Source organism: Patella vulgata, chromosome 5 (assembly GCF_932274485.2).
Source record: "Patella vulgata chromosome 5, xgPatVulg1.2, whole genome shotgun sequence".
Classification (NCBI taxonomy): Eukaryota; Metazoa; Mollusca; class Gastropoda; family Patellidae; genus Patella; species Patella vulgata.
The window spans coordinates 22,544,585-22,562,704 of record NC_065883.2 but is presented as its reverse complement, the minus strand read 5'-3'; the positions used below and the strand labels follow the sequence as shown (position 1 = coordinate 22,562,704).

General features: G+C 35.5%; 1 protein-coding gene across 1 annotated transcript; it reads right to left on the bottom strand.

The window, feature by feature from the left end:
• LOC126821139 (splicing factor 3B subunit 2) lies at positions 1-18,071 on the bottom strand. Its single transcript, XM_050549473.1, has 23 exons — positions 17,966-18,071; positions 16,793-16,817; positions 16,194-16,225; positions 15,357-15,545; positions 13,953-14,001; positions 12,723-12,980; positions 11,807-12,360; positions 11,247-11,376; positions 10,296-10,441; positions 9,859-9,977; positions 8,791-8,869; positions 7,581-7,703; positions 6,888-6,977; positions 6,271-6,345; positions 5,799-5,951; positions 5,216-5,365; positions 4,917-5,006; positions 4,001-4,108; positions 3,679-3,786; positions 2,979-3,106; positions 2,097-2,295; positions 1,149-1,334; positions 1-190 (listed from the first exon to the last, which is right to left on the bottom strand). The coding sequence occupies exons 2-23, from the start codon at positions 16,803-16,805 to the stop codon at positions 125-127; spliced, it is 3,045 nt and encodes a 1,014-aa protein (XP_050405430.1). The 5' UTR covers positions 16,806-16,817; positions 17,966-18,071; the 3' UTR covers positions 1-124.
• Between the last annotated feature and the right edge of the window lie 49 nt (positions 18,072-18,120).

Sequence of the window (18,120 nt, the reverse complement as noted above, 5' to 3'; positions counted from 1 at the left end):
TTTATGTTTAGTATATTTTTTATTCCATTTATCTATACAAATACGTTTTCATGATTATCTTGAGATGAAGAGGATGATGATTAATTTGTACCAAATATTTACACAACAATGTCTATTTACAAGTCTAAAATTTAAATTCTTTATATTTCTTGGCTGTTTTCCCACTATCTGTCTGCTGTTTCTTACGTTTCTGGAAGAAAGAATAAAAAGTTATCAATATATTATTTAATAATTCTATATAATATCACTCAATAAGTTATTAATTTAATAAATTCATGTAAATTAAAATATACTATCAATAATATGGATGTGTAAATCTAGGGTTTTGTTGGTCAAACATTGTCAACGGCTTAACTTTCATCTAACATAGATTTTTAATGCTTACTGTATGTAGATATAAGAGGATTATTTTAAATGACTTAACACATTCAAGCCTGGAAATAAGGCACCTGACAATGTCAGGCTTTGTCAGGCACAAAACCTATGGTGCCTGTCATTTTGTCCAGCACTGATTTGTCTTTTTTATTGATATTATTAATAAATATCAGGTACTATTTCATTAGTGCCTGACATTTTGTCAGGTACATTTAAAACTGTTATTTCCAGGCCTGAACACATTTTTCTTTTAATTTGTTAGAATCATTCAAATTCTAAGGGTAATGTTAGTAAAACACTCGACACAAACTAGGTAACTTCTGGACTAACATAGTTCAATTTTTATTTCAATATTTCGCTTGAGTGTAGGGGTCTTTAGCAGTGGGAGGAAACCGGAGGACCTAGAGAAAACCCACGAAGTGGGACAGGTGACCCTACTTCTTGCCACGCCACTTGACTCAATGACAGATCTTGTCATTTCACGTGCTTGCGTTCAACACTAGACCATACAACCCCGCTCCATGTGATTAGGTCTGAATCTGGACTTGGGCACTGAGAAAAACCATCAGGATTTTTTAAGCGTGATTCTCACTTGTCAAGTGTGGCGTCTACACGGGTTAACAAGGAAACCTAAGTTCACCTATGTACACGATGGCATGGACTTAAAAGAACCCTTGGAGATTGGAATTTGAAGAAGAGTAGTCAGAAACCCTGCTGTTCGGGCAAAATCCCCCCCTTCGAAATAGAAGAGAGAATATAACAATATTACATACCTTTTGTTTAGCTGCATGTTCTGCTACCATATCACTTAAATCTTCTTTCTCCAACTGTGATTGTTGTTCTCTTACTGTCTGATCATACTTAGCCTGCATGGCCGCAGAATCAAGGTCAAGTTCCTCAGGGTTCAAGGACACTTCAATACCTTCAGGTGTAACCTTCTCTCCTGGTTTTTTACCCATCTATAAGAATAAACACAAATACTAGCTTATTAATTCTGGAAAAACTTTTAAAAATTCAGTTCATGTAATGCTACTTGACATTCTGATTAAAATACAGATCTACATTTCGTTTCGTTTTTATTACACTTTCGATGGCCTACACTACATGAAGATCTTACTGGTTGAACTGGAAGGTTGTGTCAGGGATCGTACAAGCGTTTATTTTTAGCCTATGACGTCAGACATTGATTAATCAATCAGTATTGATGTTTCTAGTGGTTTACCCACAGTTTCGTACATTGCATGCCTAGAACCCGCTGTAAGACTGTTTCATTGGCTAATCCCTCACTTAAACCAGAACCCCGGTAATATAACAACTCTTCCAGATCCTAGTGTAGTAAAGACAAATAACACAAAATTTTGAACTATAAAAACGAAATAGGATCTGTGTTTTAATCAGATTGGCTACTTGACTTTTAATTTGGTATACTATACAAAGCTTCAAATCCGCATTCTATTTAATTTGGTATTACAAATCTGACTTAAATATATGTATATATTTGTGACTTGTTTGTTTGTTTGTCTGTTTGGGGTTCGGGGTTGGCACTAGGGCTGGCCTGAGGCTGAAATTCGGAGTGTAAGGGAAGGTTTAGCCAGGGAGTTATGCTAGTTCAGGTGTCATGAAACTCCTAAGTAAGCGTCGCTGGACTGTACCTGTGCAATGCCAGGTAAACAGCTAGTTTAGTAAATATACATGTGATAATTAAACAGATCTTTACTTACAGCTGGTATTTCATAACCATGTGATGATCCCATCATGGCAGCACCAACAGATTGTTTTTTCTCAGGTAAAACTTGATATAAAGCTGGTGTATCTCCACCCTGGTCCATGGCATCTTCAATTCTTCTTTTACGTAATTCTATCATTTCTGGTGTTTCTACACCTATAGGTATAGATGTCATACCACTTGGTGTCACCAAACTAGAAAATAAAATTATAACAATACACAATCGTTGACAAACATTTATTACAGATCTATATTTCGTTTCGTTTTATTTTATACTTTCGTTTGCCTACACTACACGAAGATCTGACCGGATGTAGTGGAACGTTGCATCAGAGGTCATGCGAGCGATTTTTGACCCTATGACATCAGACATTTGATTAACCAATCAGCGTTGATATTTCTAGTGGGTTACCCACAGTTCCGTGAACCTCACACCAAAAACTCGCCGTAACAGATTGTTGCATTGGCTAATCCCTCACATCAACAGAATGCGGGTTCTATAAAAACTCTTCCAGATCCCAGCGTAGTAAAGACAAGTAAAACGAAATATTGAACTATAAAAAACGAAACTAAATAGGATCTGTGTTTTAATAAGACTGGATTACCGTAGTCATACTCACAACTGTGTTAAGAACCCTCAAAAAAGAATTCATTTCCATTTAGAATTAAATTGACTTTAATAGAGTATTAATTTTAGATAAACGTGATTACTGAAACAACCAAGCCAGACTATAGCAACCAAATTACATGCTTTTCAGATAAGCTTTGGCCTTTGGGAATTGGGTAAATCAAATTAAAGTTCATTTATATGACAAATATACTGGCAACATTTGTCTCATTAAGCCAGTGACAGTCAGTTATATGGTAAACAGCTTACCCTTCTGACGGTGTTATCAGACCAGTATCATCTTCGTCTTCAGACTCTTCTGATTCTTCTTCAGATTCAGACTCAGATTCCATTTCACCCCATAATGTTTTATCTATCTCATCTTCTTCTATTGGTGCCTGTTAAATATATCATAATTTAAATCATACTTTCACTTCGACGCTCAAAGTTTCTTTTTCTAATTCAGGTAATTATCCCCCTTGGCACATTAAGGGGAGACAATATTTGTAAAAAAAAAAACAATTTGGAACACTACCAATGTAAACTAAACAGACATGGGGGTGGGGTTGTTTTCTGTATTTGAATTCTCTTAATCCTGCAAAAAGTGTCAATCGAGTGGCAGGGCATGCAGCAACTGCATATGACTACATTCCCCATTCTGATCACACCACATATTATGTTCTCAGGGTTGGCATAGCTCGGACAGGATTTAATTATGTGACTCTTGATCACAACTCTGTCAAATTGAGCCCCCCACCACCATTATAATATAATACTTACCACTAAATCTATTGTCTGTGTACCTAATACATCACCCACCCACCATTATAATAAACTACTTATAACTAGATCTATTGTCTGTGTACCTAATACATCACCCTACCATCATTATAATAAAATACTTACAACTAGATCTATTGTCTGTGGCCAATTTAACCACCCCCTACCACCATTATAATACAATACTTACCACTAGATCTATTGTCTGTGTACCAAATACATCACCATATAATGGTTTACCATGTTCATCAACAGGTGGTTTACCCCAGCCTCCTGCATGATATCCAAATGTACAGCCCTAAAATTATAAACATAATCATATACAATCACAATATACCTGTATATTGTTGTATTCATTTTGCAGAGATCTACTTTGCAATACTTTTCATCACTAGCTGGAGTATGGTGTAGTTTGTTGGGATATAATACTTTACAGACCTTTATGATATAGTTTATACTGAAAGCCAATACGATTCTATAAATTGTTATTCTATGGCTATGAGAAATCTTACCTCAGGTATAGAAGCATTTAAACCTGGTACTTTTAAATTAGGATAAGATGGTGGTGGACCGTATCTCTGCATAGCTATTAACCATGGTGGTGGAACTTTATCTGCACTCTGTTAATATCAAAAATAATATAAGTTACACTAATTACATCAACAATTTAATATTATTTGAAATAAAGCTTATCTACTTAAATTCTTTAAAGACAGGTTCCCAGAAAAGTATTTATCGGGTGGTTATTTCCAATAAAAGTATGGCAATTTTGGTATATATTTAAAGTAGAGATATCCAATCTTACTAGAAAAATACTGGATTCCCTGAAAAACACTCATGGAGCGTATACAGGACAAAAATGTAAGGGTTCCCCTAATCGGCAGCCCGAGGATTAGGAATACCTGCACGCGTGACTTCGCAGGTTGCACGCGAAGATTGAGCGCTTGGTGTACATGTTGATAAACTTTATGAAGAGTTAGACGTACAACACTTTCTGAGATAAAAATCACGGAAAAAGACGGGGGCAATGGATAATCTGAGAATTTAATTAGGATTCGATATATTTGTGATAAATAGTCAGCGATTAAAGACAACATCGTCTTGTGTATACAATGAATTCTCCTCTGACTTCGCCCCCATTGCTATAGGTACCGAGCGAGGTAAGTCACGTGACATAAACATGAGCTCTTTTGATAGATTTTTATAGCAGGGTATTCCTTGTCAATTACAATGTTTTGAGAAGGATTTGAAGCAAAATTATGATAAATTAATTATTTTGAATATGTTTTTAGTCCAAATATATCATCAAATCACCAGTTTGTATGCAGGAATGTATCTTTAAGACAATCCTTTTTGATTTTGAATGAAAGTATTGAAAGATTGAATGATCTATATCAAGAATTATAAAAGAATTATGAAAACACGTACTCCACCAACAGGCATACCAAGTGCCATTCTTAAATCATCAGATATATTTCCTGGTTTCTTTTCTCTTAATCGTGTCTCAAATTCTTTTCCCTGAAATCAAAAATAAAATAAAATATTCAGATCTTTTTTTTTTTTCAACCTATGTAAACAAAACATTTTGATTTACTCCTAAAAAAACAAATCATAATCAATTAAATTACATATAAAGTAATCCATTTTATTTTTTGAAAGTTACACTTTGACTACTGGAACATCATGAAATTATACTTAGATACTGGAACATCATGAAATTAACTTACCTCATAATATAAATCACCATGTATCGTCATTTTAGGTTTAGTTTGATATCGGAAAAAGGCATCGTGTAATTTTTGATAATCGATATCAATTTTACCCATCTTAGGACGAACTCTTTCTCTCATCTTTGATTTCATTGTCTTCTGATCTTCCTGCAAATAGAATGTTTTTAAAAATATAAAGCAGTTACTTACTGAAGAAAATAAAGAGAGAGAGAGAAATGGGGTTTAACGTCCACTCGACACAAACTAGCTCATTTCGGGACCAACATATGATTCAATTTTATTTCAATAATTCGCTTGCGAGTAGGGGTCTTTAGCAGTGGGAGGAAACCAGAGGACCCCTAAAGAAACCCCACGAGGTTGGACAGGTGACCCTACTCCTTGTCACGTACAACAGGGTAATTGAAACCACACCAGTTGACTCAATGACAGACCTTATGATACAGCGCGCACATGCTAATCATTCGGCCATCCAACCCCCCTGAAGAAAATAAACATAATGATTAGATTTTCTATGCATCTATCGCCTACAGGTTTTGCAAATGAAATGGGGTTATTTTGGGTTATATGAATGACGGCATACCTTTTCTGCTAGAGCTGCTCGCATTTCCTCGATACCTGTTGATTTAATAAAATCTGGTAGTTCAAATGGTTGTTTCTCTATACCTCTTTTACCTTGTAAATATTTTCTTTTATAGGACCAATGTCTAGGTACAGGGACAGAATTTCTTGCAGCCTGAAAACAAAAAAATTTATGTGGAAACACAAGAACTCTACACACATAATGTTTAATTAGACTCTACACAATAAATGTATAATTAGACTCGATCATGACAAGATCCAATAATAAATGCAAGCATGAAAAGTATGTGTAATTAACTCATGACCAGAACTAAGTATAAATAGGAATAAAACGCAATAGAAGAAAACAAAAAAAGAAGAAGAATGTGCACATTTAGTGTATGCTTATACATTTAAATTGACCCGTTTAGGTCACACGAATTTCATGTCTAAATTACCAATTTATCCTTTTATCTTAATCTAAAAGTTTCTACCTTAAGAAGAACTAAAAGTCTTGGATCTCGAGCAGTAACATCCTGCATTTCAACCACATCTGGCCTCGTTACCAACTGAAATATTAACAATAAATTTAAACTGATTAAATATGTAAGATGAGAGAGAGAGAGAGAGAGAGAGAGAGAGAGAGAGATGGGGTTTAACGTCCACTCGACACAAACTAGGTCATTTCATGACTAACATATTGTTAAATTTTATTTCAATAATTTGCTTGCGCATAGGGGTCTTTAGCAGTGGGAGAAAACTTTAGGACCCAGAGAAAACCAACGAAGTTGGACTGGCGACAGACCTTATTATGCAACGTGCATGCATTAACAATTCGGCCACCCAACATAATTACGCAAAATGATAATGCTATTAAATCATTCTACTGCCTTCAAGTATAGCAGCCGGGCCTACAGAGATGACCCAATTTATATAATGTGGTAAACAAATTTAATTTTGACATAGGGTAAGTCAAAGGGTTGCCATGCTCAAGAGTCACTGTGACTCCCCTCGACATAAGGTGTTGGTTTAAGAATTAACACATAATGTACATATGTTGGAGGACCCTGTGGGAAGATGGAGGTAACTATGGTAGGATATATAACATTACCTGTTTTAACTGTGCAACACTTAATCTGGTCATTTTCTTTAATTTCTTCTTGGATATTTTAGCTTCTTCTTCTTTAGGTGGCATGTCATCCTAATAAAAACAAGACATTATCATATATTAAATGAATAAAAACATAGCATTATAATATATTCAAAATATACTATATGGAAATAACTAATTATAGAAAACTGGTTTCAGTCTACTAAAAGATGACATTAGAAACCAGTATGATAGTACTATATCTACCAGCAAACCGAGCATGATGTCATCACTGTCATCTTGGAATTGTGACGTCATATCAAAAATTGAAGGAACACGCATGACAAGTTTCATGTTGATCATACATGAATTAGCAGAGCCTTATTTTTTTTTCGAAGAGCTTCCTAGTTCAAAAAGCAAATTAAAATCTGGATGCTAAAACTAGAAGACAATAACAGTATAATTTGTGTTGTCTATGATCCGGAAAACGTTAAGCAGCAGTCTTATTTCCACATAGTGAAGTATTTGTATCTGCATTATTAGTTCTAAAGTAAATGAAATGAAATCGGGTTTAATGTCCTACTCCGACAGGGCTACTTAAGAAGGGCATACGTCATGCAGTGCGCTACATGGGAACTTTTGCCCGGGCAGCAGGGCTATGAAGTTTAAAGGGAGAGCAAACCATTTGATGAATAAATCAAACTGTTATGTTACCTCATCTTCATCATCATCATCATCACCATCTTCTTTATCTTTTTTCTTCTCACCATCTTTCTTATCATCTTTTTTCTGTGCATCAGGTTTTAATGCTTCTTTTGGTTTCTCTGGCTCAGATATCTGTCAACACGAAATATAATAAAACATGATCAATCTATGATCTTGTTAAACATGGGCTTCGACAAAACTCTGATGTTGAATACACTGAATATATGTGAACAAGGGTTTCATTATACTGCTCTGGAGCAATATTGACTAGCTTATCATACTGGTCTGGAGCAATACTGACTAGCACATCATACTGCTCTGGAGCAATTCTGACTAGCTTATCATACTGATCTGGAGCAATATTGACTAGCTTAACATAGTGCTCTGGAGCAATATTGACTAGCTTATCATACTGGTCTGGAGCAATACTGACTAACACATCATACTGGTCTGGAGCAATACTGACTAGCACATCATACTGCTCTGGAGCAATACTGACTAGCTTATCATACTGGTCTGGAGGAATATTGACTAGCTTAACATACTGGTCTGGAGCAATACTGACTAGCTTATCATACTGGTCTGGAGCAATACTGACTAACACATCATACTGGTCTGGATCAATACTGACTAGCACATCATACTGCTCTGGAGCAATACTGACTAGCTTATCATACTGGTCTGGAGCAATATTGACTAGCTTAACATACTGGTCTGGAGCAATACTGACTAGCTTATCATACTGGTCTGGAGCAATACTGACTAACACATCATACTGGTCTGGAGCAATACTGACTAGCACATCATACTGCTCTGGAGCAATACTGACTAGCTTATCATACTGGTCTGGAGCAATATTGACTAGCTTAACATACTGGTCTGGAGCAATACTGACTAGCACATTATAATGCTCTAGAGTTATTTATGAACTGTAGTGAAGTAAATGAAATGAAATGGGGTTTAACGTCCTAACTATAGTGAACTCTGGCTGGTTTTATTACAAGTTTAATGCATGTCAGCTAAAACTGAAACAAGAGCCTCAACAGAAACCAATCTTCAGGATCCACTGGTTGAGTGACGTAGTTGTCTGATAATTTACAGGACTGTGATGTTCATGTGTTTGCCTAACTAGTGTCTATAGGTTTTTCAACTATATTTATTATTATATATTTTAGAATATAAAAATAAAACAATTTACAGACAATAAAAATAAATTTACCTTGAAAGCCTCGAATATTTTAGAGAATGTGTAATAATTAGGATCGGATGGTTCTAGAATCAACTGTTCTTGTACATACCTAGAAAATAAAACATTAGTTTACATTATATACTTTGGCTAGAAAATAGTTTACATTATATACTTTGGCTAGAAAATAAAACAATAGTTTACATTATATACTTTGGCTAGAAAATAAAATAATAGTTTACATTATATACTTTGGCTAGAAAATAAAACAATAGTTTACATTATATACTTTGTAACCTTTGTTTACATTTACTATACAGATATTACTCCTATGGAACAGTACCGAGCTTATAAAGGAATGTTACGCTTGAAGTTAGAGCTTAATCCCCGCTAAAATGTACACAAACCAATTATTTAACATTAAGAAATCGACATATCAACGGTAGATAATCTTGCGGCTTGGATTCAATCAGATTAAAAAGAGGCCCATCAACAGATTTTATCAAACATTATAGGTAGTGCTGACTTGTTGATTGCAGAGAATAGACAAATTTTCAATTCGTCATATCTTTGTAAATACTGAATCTAACTGAACCATTTTTGGACTGATATTACTTTCTGAGATTTCAATTTCACAATATTGCAGTTTGCAATGGGAACAAAAATCCATTAAATGATCATAGACTTAACATTTCGTAAAAAAAACAAAATGAAATGAAATGGGGTTTAACGTTCTACTTTTCTGCTCCGACTGGGCTAATGATGACGGCATACGCCATACAGTACAATGAGTTTAATTTTGCCTGGGCAGCAGCACTATGGCCTACTCTTATATCGAATTTCAACTGCCAAGAGATCTTTTACTTGCACTCCAATGTATACACTGGACCTCGGTTTTTCGTCCTATCCGAACGACTAGACAGCTGTCCTTGTTAGGCCCTCTGTCCTGCACCACTGACTAGAGGAAACGTCAGAAAATCCTGAGGAACTTTCTCGGCCAATGCAGGGATCGAACACGCGACCTCCAGTCTAGCGAGCCAGTGACTTACCCACTTAGCCACCGTGGCTCCCGAAAACAAACAAACAAAGCCCTATACTTACTCTATCTGAACATCATCTTCAGGTTTATCCTCTTCTTCATCCTCTATATGTACTCTAGTTACCATCTGTCTATTCTTACGTGACTTCTTCTTCTTCTTCTTTCTTCTTTTATTCTTAGACTAAAGAAAATCACACACATTGAAAAACTCTAGTTTTAAGACAAGCATAATAACATTTGACCATTGTTTCAACTAATTTCATTCAGTTATAAATTCAAAAAAATATCATTTGAAGAAGTCAAAAATCCCATTACGACCTTGTCCTGTACCTTGTTCACAAGCTTATAATTCTAAAGTAATTGTGCAATTCACAGTTGGGGTATTTTTCTCCTGAAGAGTGTTTCCAACTCTTTTTACATTCTTATGAACTTATAAAGACACAGCCAGTTGACAATTTTTTTTTTTAAAAGTGACTAAAATAAACGAGGCAACACTGACCTCTTTCTTCGATGGTTGAACGGGTTTCTGTATTGGTTCATCCTCTTCTTCATCTTCATCCTCATCAGCATCATCTAATTGTCCATTAACTTCTTTTCTTGTTTCATCATCATCTTCTTCATCTTTATCTTCATTCTCTTCTTCTTCTGAACGAATAAAGTGATAGTAATGATGTTTAATAACAGGACAGGGTTATGAAATAGGGTTTAACATCCTACTTTTCGGCACTAATGACGATTGGCATAAGCCATGCATTGTATCATAAGAGAAATATTACCATGACATCATTACTATGGATTACTCTTATTTCTATTTCATACTGTTAGGGGATCTTTAGCACACTGCCAATGACATACAGTGTGCTATGAGGGAAATTTTGTCCACATAGCGTCACTATGGCCTACTCTTATATCGAATTCCAACTGTCAAGGGATCTATTACGTACACGCCAATGTATACATGGGACCTCGGTTTTGTGTCCCATCTGAACGCCTATATCTTGTCTCTTTCCAGGCCCTCCTGTCCTGCACCACTGACAAGGGGGAACTACGTCGAAAAATCCTGATGAACTTTCTAGGCCAATGCAGGGATCGAACACAGGACCCCCAGGTTAGCAAGCAAACATCCTACATGGTGAGCAACTGTGGCTCCCCTGGTTAGTAAGAAAGTTAAAGTTCAAATTTCTTTTCACCAGTTACTTGATCATCAAACCAACATGAGAGTGTTGCAACAGACTAGAATCTGACAATTCACCACATCCATGTGTGATCCGCCTAATACCAACGTTAGTAAAGCATTGACATTTGAGCATACTCTCTCTTTTTTGGAATACATTTTCATGGGTGAAACACAAGGTTCATAAATTCATAAAAAAAGAAATCTGAATCTCTTAAAACAAGAGACCTAGGTTTTATCTATTGTAATTAGTTATAAAATATAACATTTTTTTACCTTTTGGTTGTTCCAGTTCATCTAAACTAATTCCCACCTCCTCAGCTCGAACTGTTTTAAACTCCAACATCTTCTCTAAGGCTACAGGTAACTTCATCTCTTTCTGTTGAGGTGGACCTGGTCTTTCACTCTGAATATAAAAAGCATTTATAAACAACTTGCTGCTAATTTATTTTTCATGGCTGTAACTCTAAAGTTTGCATTTCATCTTTTCCTGGAGCTGATCAGGAAGCAGCAGTAGGAAACCGAACAGAAATCATCTCAATTTGATGAGAGAAGACAGAGACGCTGCTTTCCAGGCAAAATTTCCCTAATATCACAGTTGGTGCAGAAAATTATTATTATTATTATTTATAAGCGTTTATATAGCGCCATTTCCACAAAAGTGCTCAATGACGCTTAAAACCATAATTTGTTTGATTTCCAATTTTCCTAACCAGTGATCTTTGAACAAATTTCTCATATTTAATTTTATCATTAATCCAACCCAGCAGAAACATTCCCAATGTTTGTGATAACAGAACAAACAGTCTGCATTGACTAAATGAAACGACACTTACCGGTGGTGGTACAATCTTGTCCATTAAAGGTTGTGGTTGTCTTTGATTAGAACCTCCTGGAGGCCCTCGTGGTGGACCTTGATTCTGTGACGGTCCTCCAATGTTAGGAGGTGGACCTCCCATTCTTTGTTGTGGACCATCCATTCCTTGAGGTGGACCACCCATTCTTTGAGGTCCACCCATTCCTTGTGGAGGACCTTGTTGAGGTGGACCTCCCATTCCTGGTGGAGGACCTTGTTGAGGTGGACCTCCCATTCCTGGTGGGCCACCCATTCCTGGAGGGCCACTCATCCTTGGTGGACCAGGAGGTCCACTCATCATACCACTCATATTTTGTGGAGGGCCACCCATATTTTGTGGTGGGCCACCCATATTTTGTGGTGGGCCACCCATATTCTGTGGAGGACCACCCATATTTTGTGGAGGACCAGGGTGCATAGGACCTGACATCCCTGGTGGAGGTCCCATTTGTTGCATGCCCTGTGGTGGTCCCTGTGGTGGCATTCCCTGGGGCGGACCTTGAGGTGGCATTCCTTGTGGAGGCATGGGTCTCCCTGAAATGTTGAAAAGTGATAATTAATATAGTGATGACAGTATTAAAAAGGAACTTGCTTAGAATTTTACCATAGGGTTAAAAGTACATAATAAATGTGCATTGACTATTCCACTTGGTAACACTATGACTTGCTAAAACTTAAAGAACCATTAGTAGATCTTCTCCAATCAATACAAGCTAACAGTGATGCTGATGGCCCCCCTCTTAATCCCAAAGTTAAGTTCCATCACTCATACTCGATTGGATCCAAATTGATTATATCTACTTAGCTTAAGCAGAAAATACTCATAATCAATCACAGTCAAGATATTTGCCTGATGAACATAAATAATAATAATATATGAAAACTGCATATATTACCTTGTTGTTGCATCTGTTGTTGACTAGGGGCCATAACTCCTTGTGGCATCTGTCCAGGAGCTCCAGCAGACACCATCATGGATTGAGACTGAGCTTGAGACTGGGGAGGAAGAACAATCTGTGGATTCATGGACATTAATGGTGGGGGTTGAACTCCCATATTACCAGGTTGTGAGGGAGGTGGTGGAGCACCAGGAGGATTCATCTGACTTACTGGTGGTGGTTGCGGTGGTAGCACACCTGATGGTGGGTTTATTCCTGTAATTAGAAATAGAATTTATGTGTGAATCAGTTAGTATAACTCAAAAGTAATGAACTTTAATTTTTTCCCATATCAGTTATTGGGTAACTCAATATCCTAGTGAGACCTAAAAAGGGTTAGGGCCAGCATCTGCACATATAAAATAAATAGTAATATCTATACTAATATTTGTGACTGTCGTTTTCTGTTAGTCTGTTCAGGGTCGGCAGCTATATTAAGGCTGTCCCGAGGCTGAAATTTGATGTATAGGGGTATCTATGACTGGAGAGTAACATAGCCTAGACGGCGTTGGCCTTCTGCTTACAGTTTTGGAGTTACGGGCACAACCTGGGCAGCGCCAGGTGATCCGCTAGTATACATGTACATGTTAAAATATATCAGAAACAGTATTTCACTAGGAATTCATTCATGACTTAAACATACATTAAGCAAGAGCTAAATCTGCCTATTGCACTTGCAGGTCTTTCTTTAGGCCTTAAATGTTATATAAACTATTAATTAGACATTTATTAACATGAAAAGACCATAACGCTTGATGCCATCTTATATGTCAGATTTTCACTCATATTGATGATTAAATCCAAAAATGGATAATCGAGACTATTTTTTTTTTATCATACTGACTTTAGTAATGATGACATCTTGGTTCAAAGTGAAGCAATTTGACTGAAATTTTCAGCATATTCCCTTTACATTATCTAGTTTTTAACTATTATAGTGAGGGCTGCCAGCTCTATCTAATCTACCATAATGCTCCTTTAAGTAAACTGTTAAGTATGAAATAATCAAGGCTAAATATTATGTTTCTACAAAACAAGCTACATTTTAGTCAATATACTACAAGAACAGAAAAGTATCTAATTAAATACAGAGAAAAAAAATAACAAAAACAATGCCTAGTTGAACACTAATTATATATAAGAAATATTAGTTTTTATCATAAAATATGGAAAGTTTCTAAATCTTACCTGGGGGCAGGCGTGGAGGTGGTAACATTTGAGGGAGATCCATAGAGGACTGAAATCATAACAAGGGGAGAAGTTTAATAAATGTATTGAACGAGATCTTGGAAACAATGAGAGAGAGAGAGAGAGAGAGAGAGAGAGAGAGAGAGAGAGAGAGAGATGGGGTTTAACGTCCACTTGACACAAACTAGGTCATTTCAGGACTAACATAAGGTTCAATTTTATTTCAATAATTCGCTTGCGCGTAGGGGTCTGTAGCAGTAGGAGGAAATCGGAGGTCCTGGAGAAAACCCACGAGGTTGGACAGGTGACCGTACTCTTTGTATACAAATTTGAACTCAGCCATGAGGGTTGGGTGGCTGAATGGTGTAACACATGCACTTTAGGTCACAAGGTCTGTCATTGAGTGAAGTGGCATGGTTTTGATTCCCTACTTGTACCTAACAAGGAGTAATGTTACCTGTCCAATGTCCATCCTTGTGTGTTTTCTCCGGGTCCTACAGTTTGCTCCCACTGCTAAAAATCCCTACGAGCAAGGAAATTATTGAAATAAATACGTAAATACCGAATTCACCTAGTTTCTCTCCTTCTCTTCCAAGATCTCATTGAAATAAAAGTACATTGTACCATTGTACTAGTTTTCATTGAAACTGAATGTAAAATGTTGACTCGGATGCTTTCACAAACTATTTTGACAGATATGGTCAGTCCATGCGAAAGCCGTCGGACTGTCGGTCATTACCGATAAAATAGCCCTCGGTCCGGTATTTTCATCATGAATACCGGCCCAGTTGTCCGGAAAGATTCTGGACCCGGTTTACTGAATGCTGGTTGTATTAAATCATCGCCGTATTGGCACTGACTGACGACACTTCGTGCACGGACTGTTGAATTCTCATTTAATTTATTGTGTTAATTTCACTATTGTTTAAAATGTAAACAAAAACTTATCTCGAGTACGTAGTACCGTATATCGAGCTAGTCTAGTAAGTAGTAGGCTAGGTTAATCCAGACTAAAACGAAAGTCCTTTTATTGTATTAATAACATTGGCTTCTGGTAGACTCAATTGTCATCTAAGGGATTATATTTTCTTTGCGCAGTATATTTATTGTTATCATTAACACAAAATGACAATTAAGGAAGTGTGCGAAAAAGTCTTTATACAATAGATAATCTTTGTAATAAAGTAAAGTATTTTCCCCCTTATATATACTGTTTGTTGTTTTTCGAGTTTTAGGCCATTATTACTTATTTTATGCATATTTTTGGTATGAACTTTTTTGGACCAGTAAAATCTCATTCGGTCCAGTAATATTTGGAATAATACCTGCCCAAATGTCCAGTAAAAAAAATATCATTTCGCATACACTGGGTATGGTACATCATGATTATGGAATTAGACCTACCTGATGTATCTGTTCTATTTGTATCATTTGTTGTTGTTGAAAAACTTTCTGCATCAAATCTTCATCTTGTTTTTGTAATAAGGCTTGTTGTTGTAAACCCATGACTTCACGATTTCTATCTACTTCTTCCTGACGTTCAGCTTGAATCAACTGTTGTTGTAACTGAACTTTTGTATCAAAATCCAAATCCTGGAAAATATAAACATGGATGTGACAAAAATGTCTTAAATATATGTTCTACAAAAACAAAGGCAAAACAATTTGCTTTCAATTAAAGACGCAATGACAAATAAGGCCAATAAATTTATTCTTTATCAAAATTTAACAAATATGAGATCAGAAAGTGTTCTTTAGATATTAAGGCCTAAAAGTTTGCTTTAGATTATAATTTAAATGATTAAAACAAAATAAATACAAGTTAGATACCATCTTGGCCTCGATGTTCAGGAAAATAAATGAGCTATTGTTCAGAAGGCAAAAGAAATAATGATGGCAGTGTGAAAACAATAGAAAGTAATGTGAACTTTAGATGGCCATATCTTACAATCAGACTGATCAATTTTAATCATTTTTAGACCAATGTGCATTTGGGTAAGACTATTTTTTATTGTGTATGGTACAAAAGTCTATATATGTCGTTTAGTTTTGAATATTGCACCTTTACACAGAATTCTGTGGAATCAAAAACGAATGTCTGTTAATGTTAGTATTGTTACTGATTGCTTTAATTAATTTTACATCTTAAAACATTTTTTTTATTATTATGTTATGAGACATACTCCTTTCACCTAACAGATTAATATGTGAAATGCTTTTTTTCAATATAGTAAAACTTACATTTTCATCTGGGTCATATTCGTCGTCCATTCCTGTAACATAAATTATCATATAGTAACAATGATAAAGATTCAGAAAAACAATCAAAAGGTAGGGAAAAAAACCAGTAAGACACAAGATGTTGTCTCATGTCATTGTTGAACAGTTTATAAATTACATGAAATCATTTTAAAGCGAGAATTTCAAATTTTCTAAGAAAGTCAAAACATAATTATTTCTATGTCTTTTGCTCAATAGGTTATCAAATCACTATTATACGATCATGGGCATTATTTCCCACCCTTAAAAATCTATGACACAATTACACAATTACCTCCCCTGTTTTGCTATTGACAACATGGGGCAGCCATTTTCCAACGTTGGAATTTGAAGTTAAAAATGATATTTTTGCCAATTTCTCAGCTGGCAATAGCGAATTATAGGATTAATAGGATTATTCTTTAAGAAGGTAGAACTGTTTATGGATACCATCTATTTTAAGGCTTTATTTTAAAAATATAACTTAAAAATTTGCAATTGCAACTTTAAAAGATCTATTTTATACATGTACAATTGATAATAATTTATTACATTAGAAGAACTAATATACGTAAGCTTACTTTGGTCTGCCATGATTAACCAATTCTGCAATAGAAAGACAAAGATGAATTTTAAATCTTTACAGGAGCAGAAAATCAACCCTGATCTGATAGGAGTGTAACAGTTTTCTACAAATCTGATAAGTGTCAGGTGAACTTTTCATGTAAGCACTGTTTCAACAAATAGATTACTGAAGTAAAATAATAATGGCATTAGGTGCTAAATTGTCGGAGTATTAGGGTGGGGAAGACAATGAAGTCGATTCAAGTATTATAAGGATTTATAAGCCAATGTGTGTCATACATGAAAATAGGTGGTAGATGTTAAGGATTCAATCACAGTATATAACTTGGGAATTGAATTTGCTACGTGAAATGTGTCAATTTGTTGTCTAACAATTCCATATTTGGTTTTTGAGCACCAAGACAATAAGTAGATATGAAGACTTGTAAAATCATTGGTTTATTGGATGGTTTTGTTTATAACTACCATTTAGAGGTCTTTCATTTAGCCTTGTAAACTCGTTTTTCTCATTATGATTGTGTGTGGCTTCTTGGAAATGATAATTACAATAACACTGAAATAACCCAACTCGACCCGATGAACTGTCAAACATCACCCAATGTCTCAAATAACGTCCATTAACTAAGTCAGACACCGATTATTGGGACTAGACCACCATGACACACTGGACGCTTTTCAAAGCATCTGGCTTTAAAGTTTTCAGTAGGCCTACTGATCTAAATTCGATAAAGACCGAATTGATATCATTGTTTTAAGAAAAGCTGCAATACATTAAGCACAATTACAGTCAGACTAATTCACGGTGGCTGTGCCAGGTCCTTCAAATAGCCTCATTACACATATGATGTATCAATTCTGTCCGTGAAACGCAAACTGGGTATGATATTATTATATATATAATATGCCTATATGGTGTTCTCAGTTCTACAAGAGTCTAGAAATGACACAAAATTGACTTTTGTTATACAGTTAAAGAACCCAAACCTATCAAACTATAAGAAATTGCCATATACTCATGATATAGGCCCATATATAATGGCTATTATTAATACGAGATGAGTCCTATTTTGGCCCTGCATGATCCTGACAAACTGAAATTTATGCAGGTTTTCTACATTACCGCTACTTTATTCTTAAATAAGCAAAATATAAACGTCAATTTTACTTACAACGAAAATATAGATAAATTAAAAGTCTAATATCGGCAATAAAAACCAATAATTTAGAAATAAATATATTCTTCAAATAAATCGTGTGGACAACGCCATGACGTAGTCTTGAATTACAAGACGTACCTGATCATGAAAGGAAATGACTTTATTTT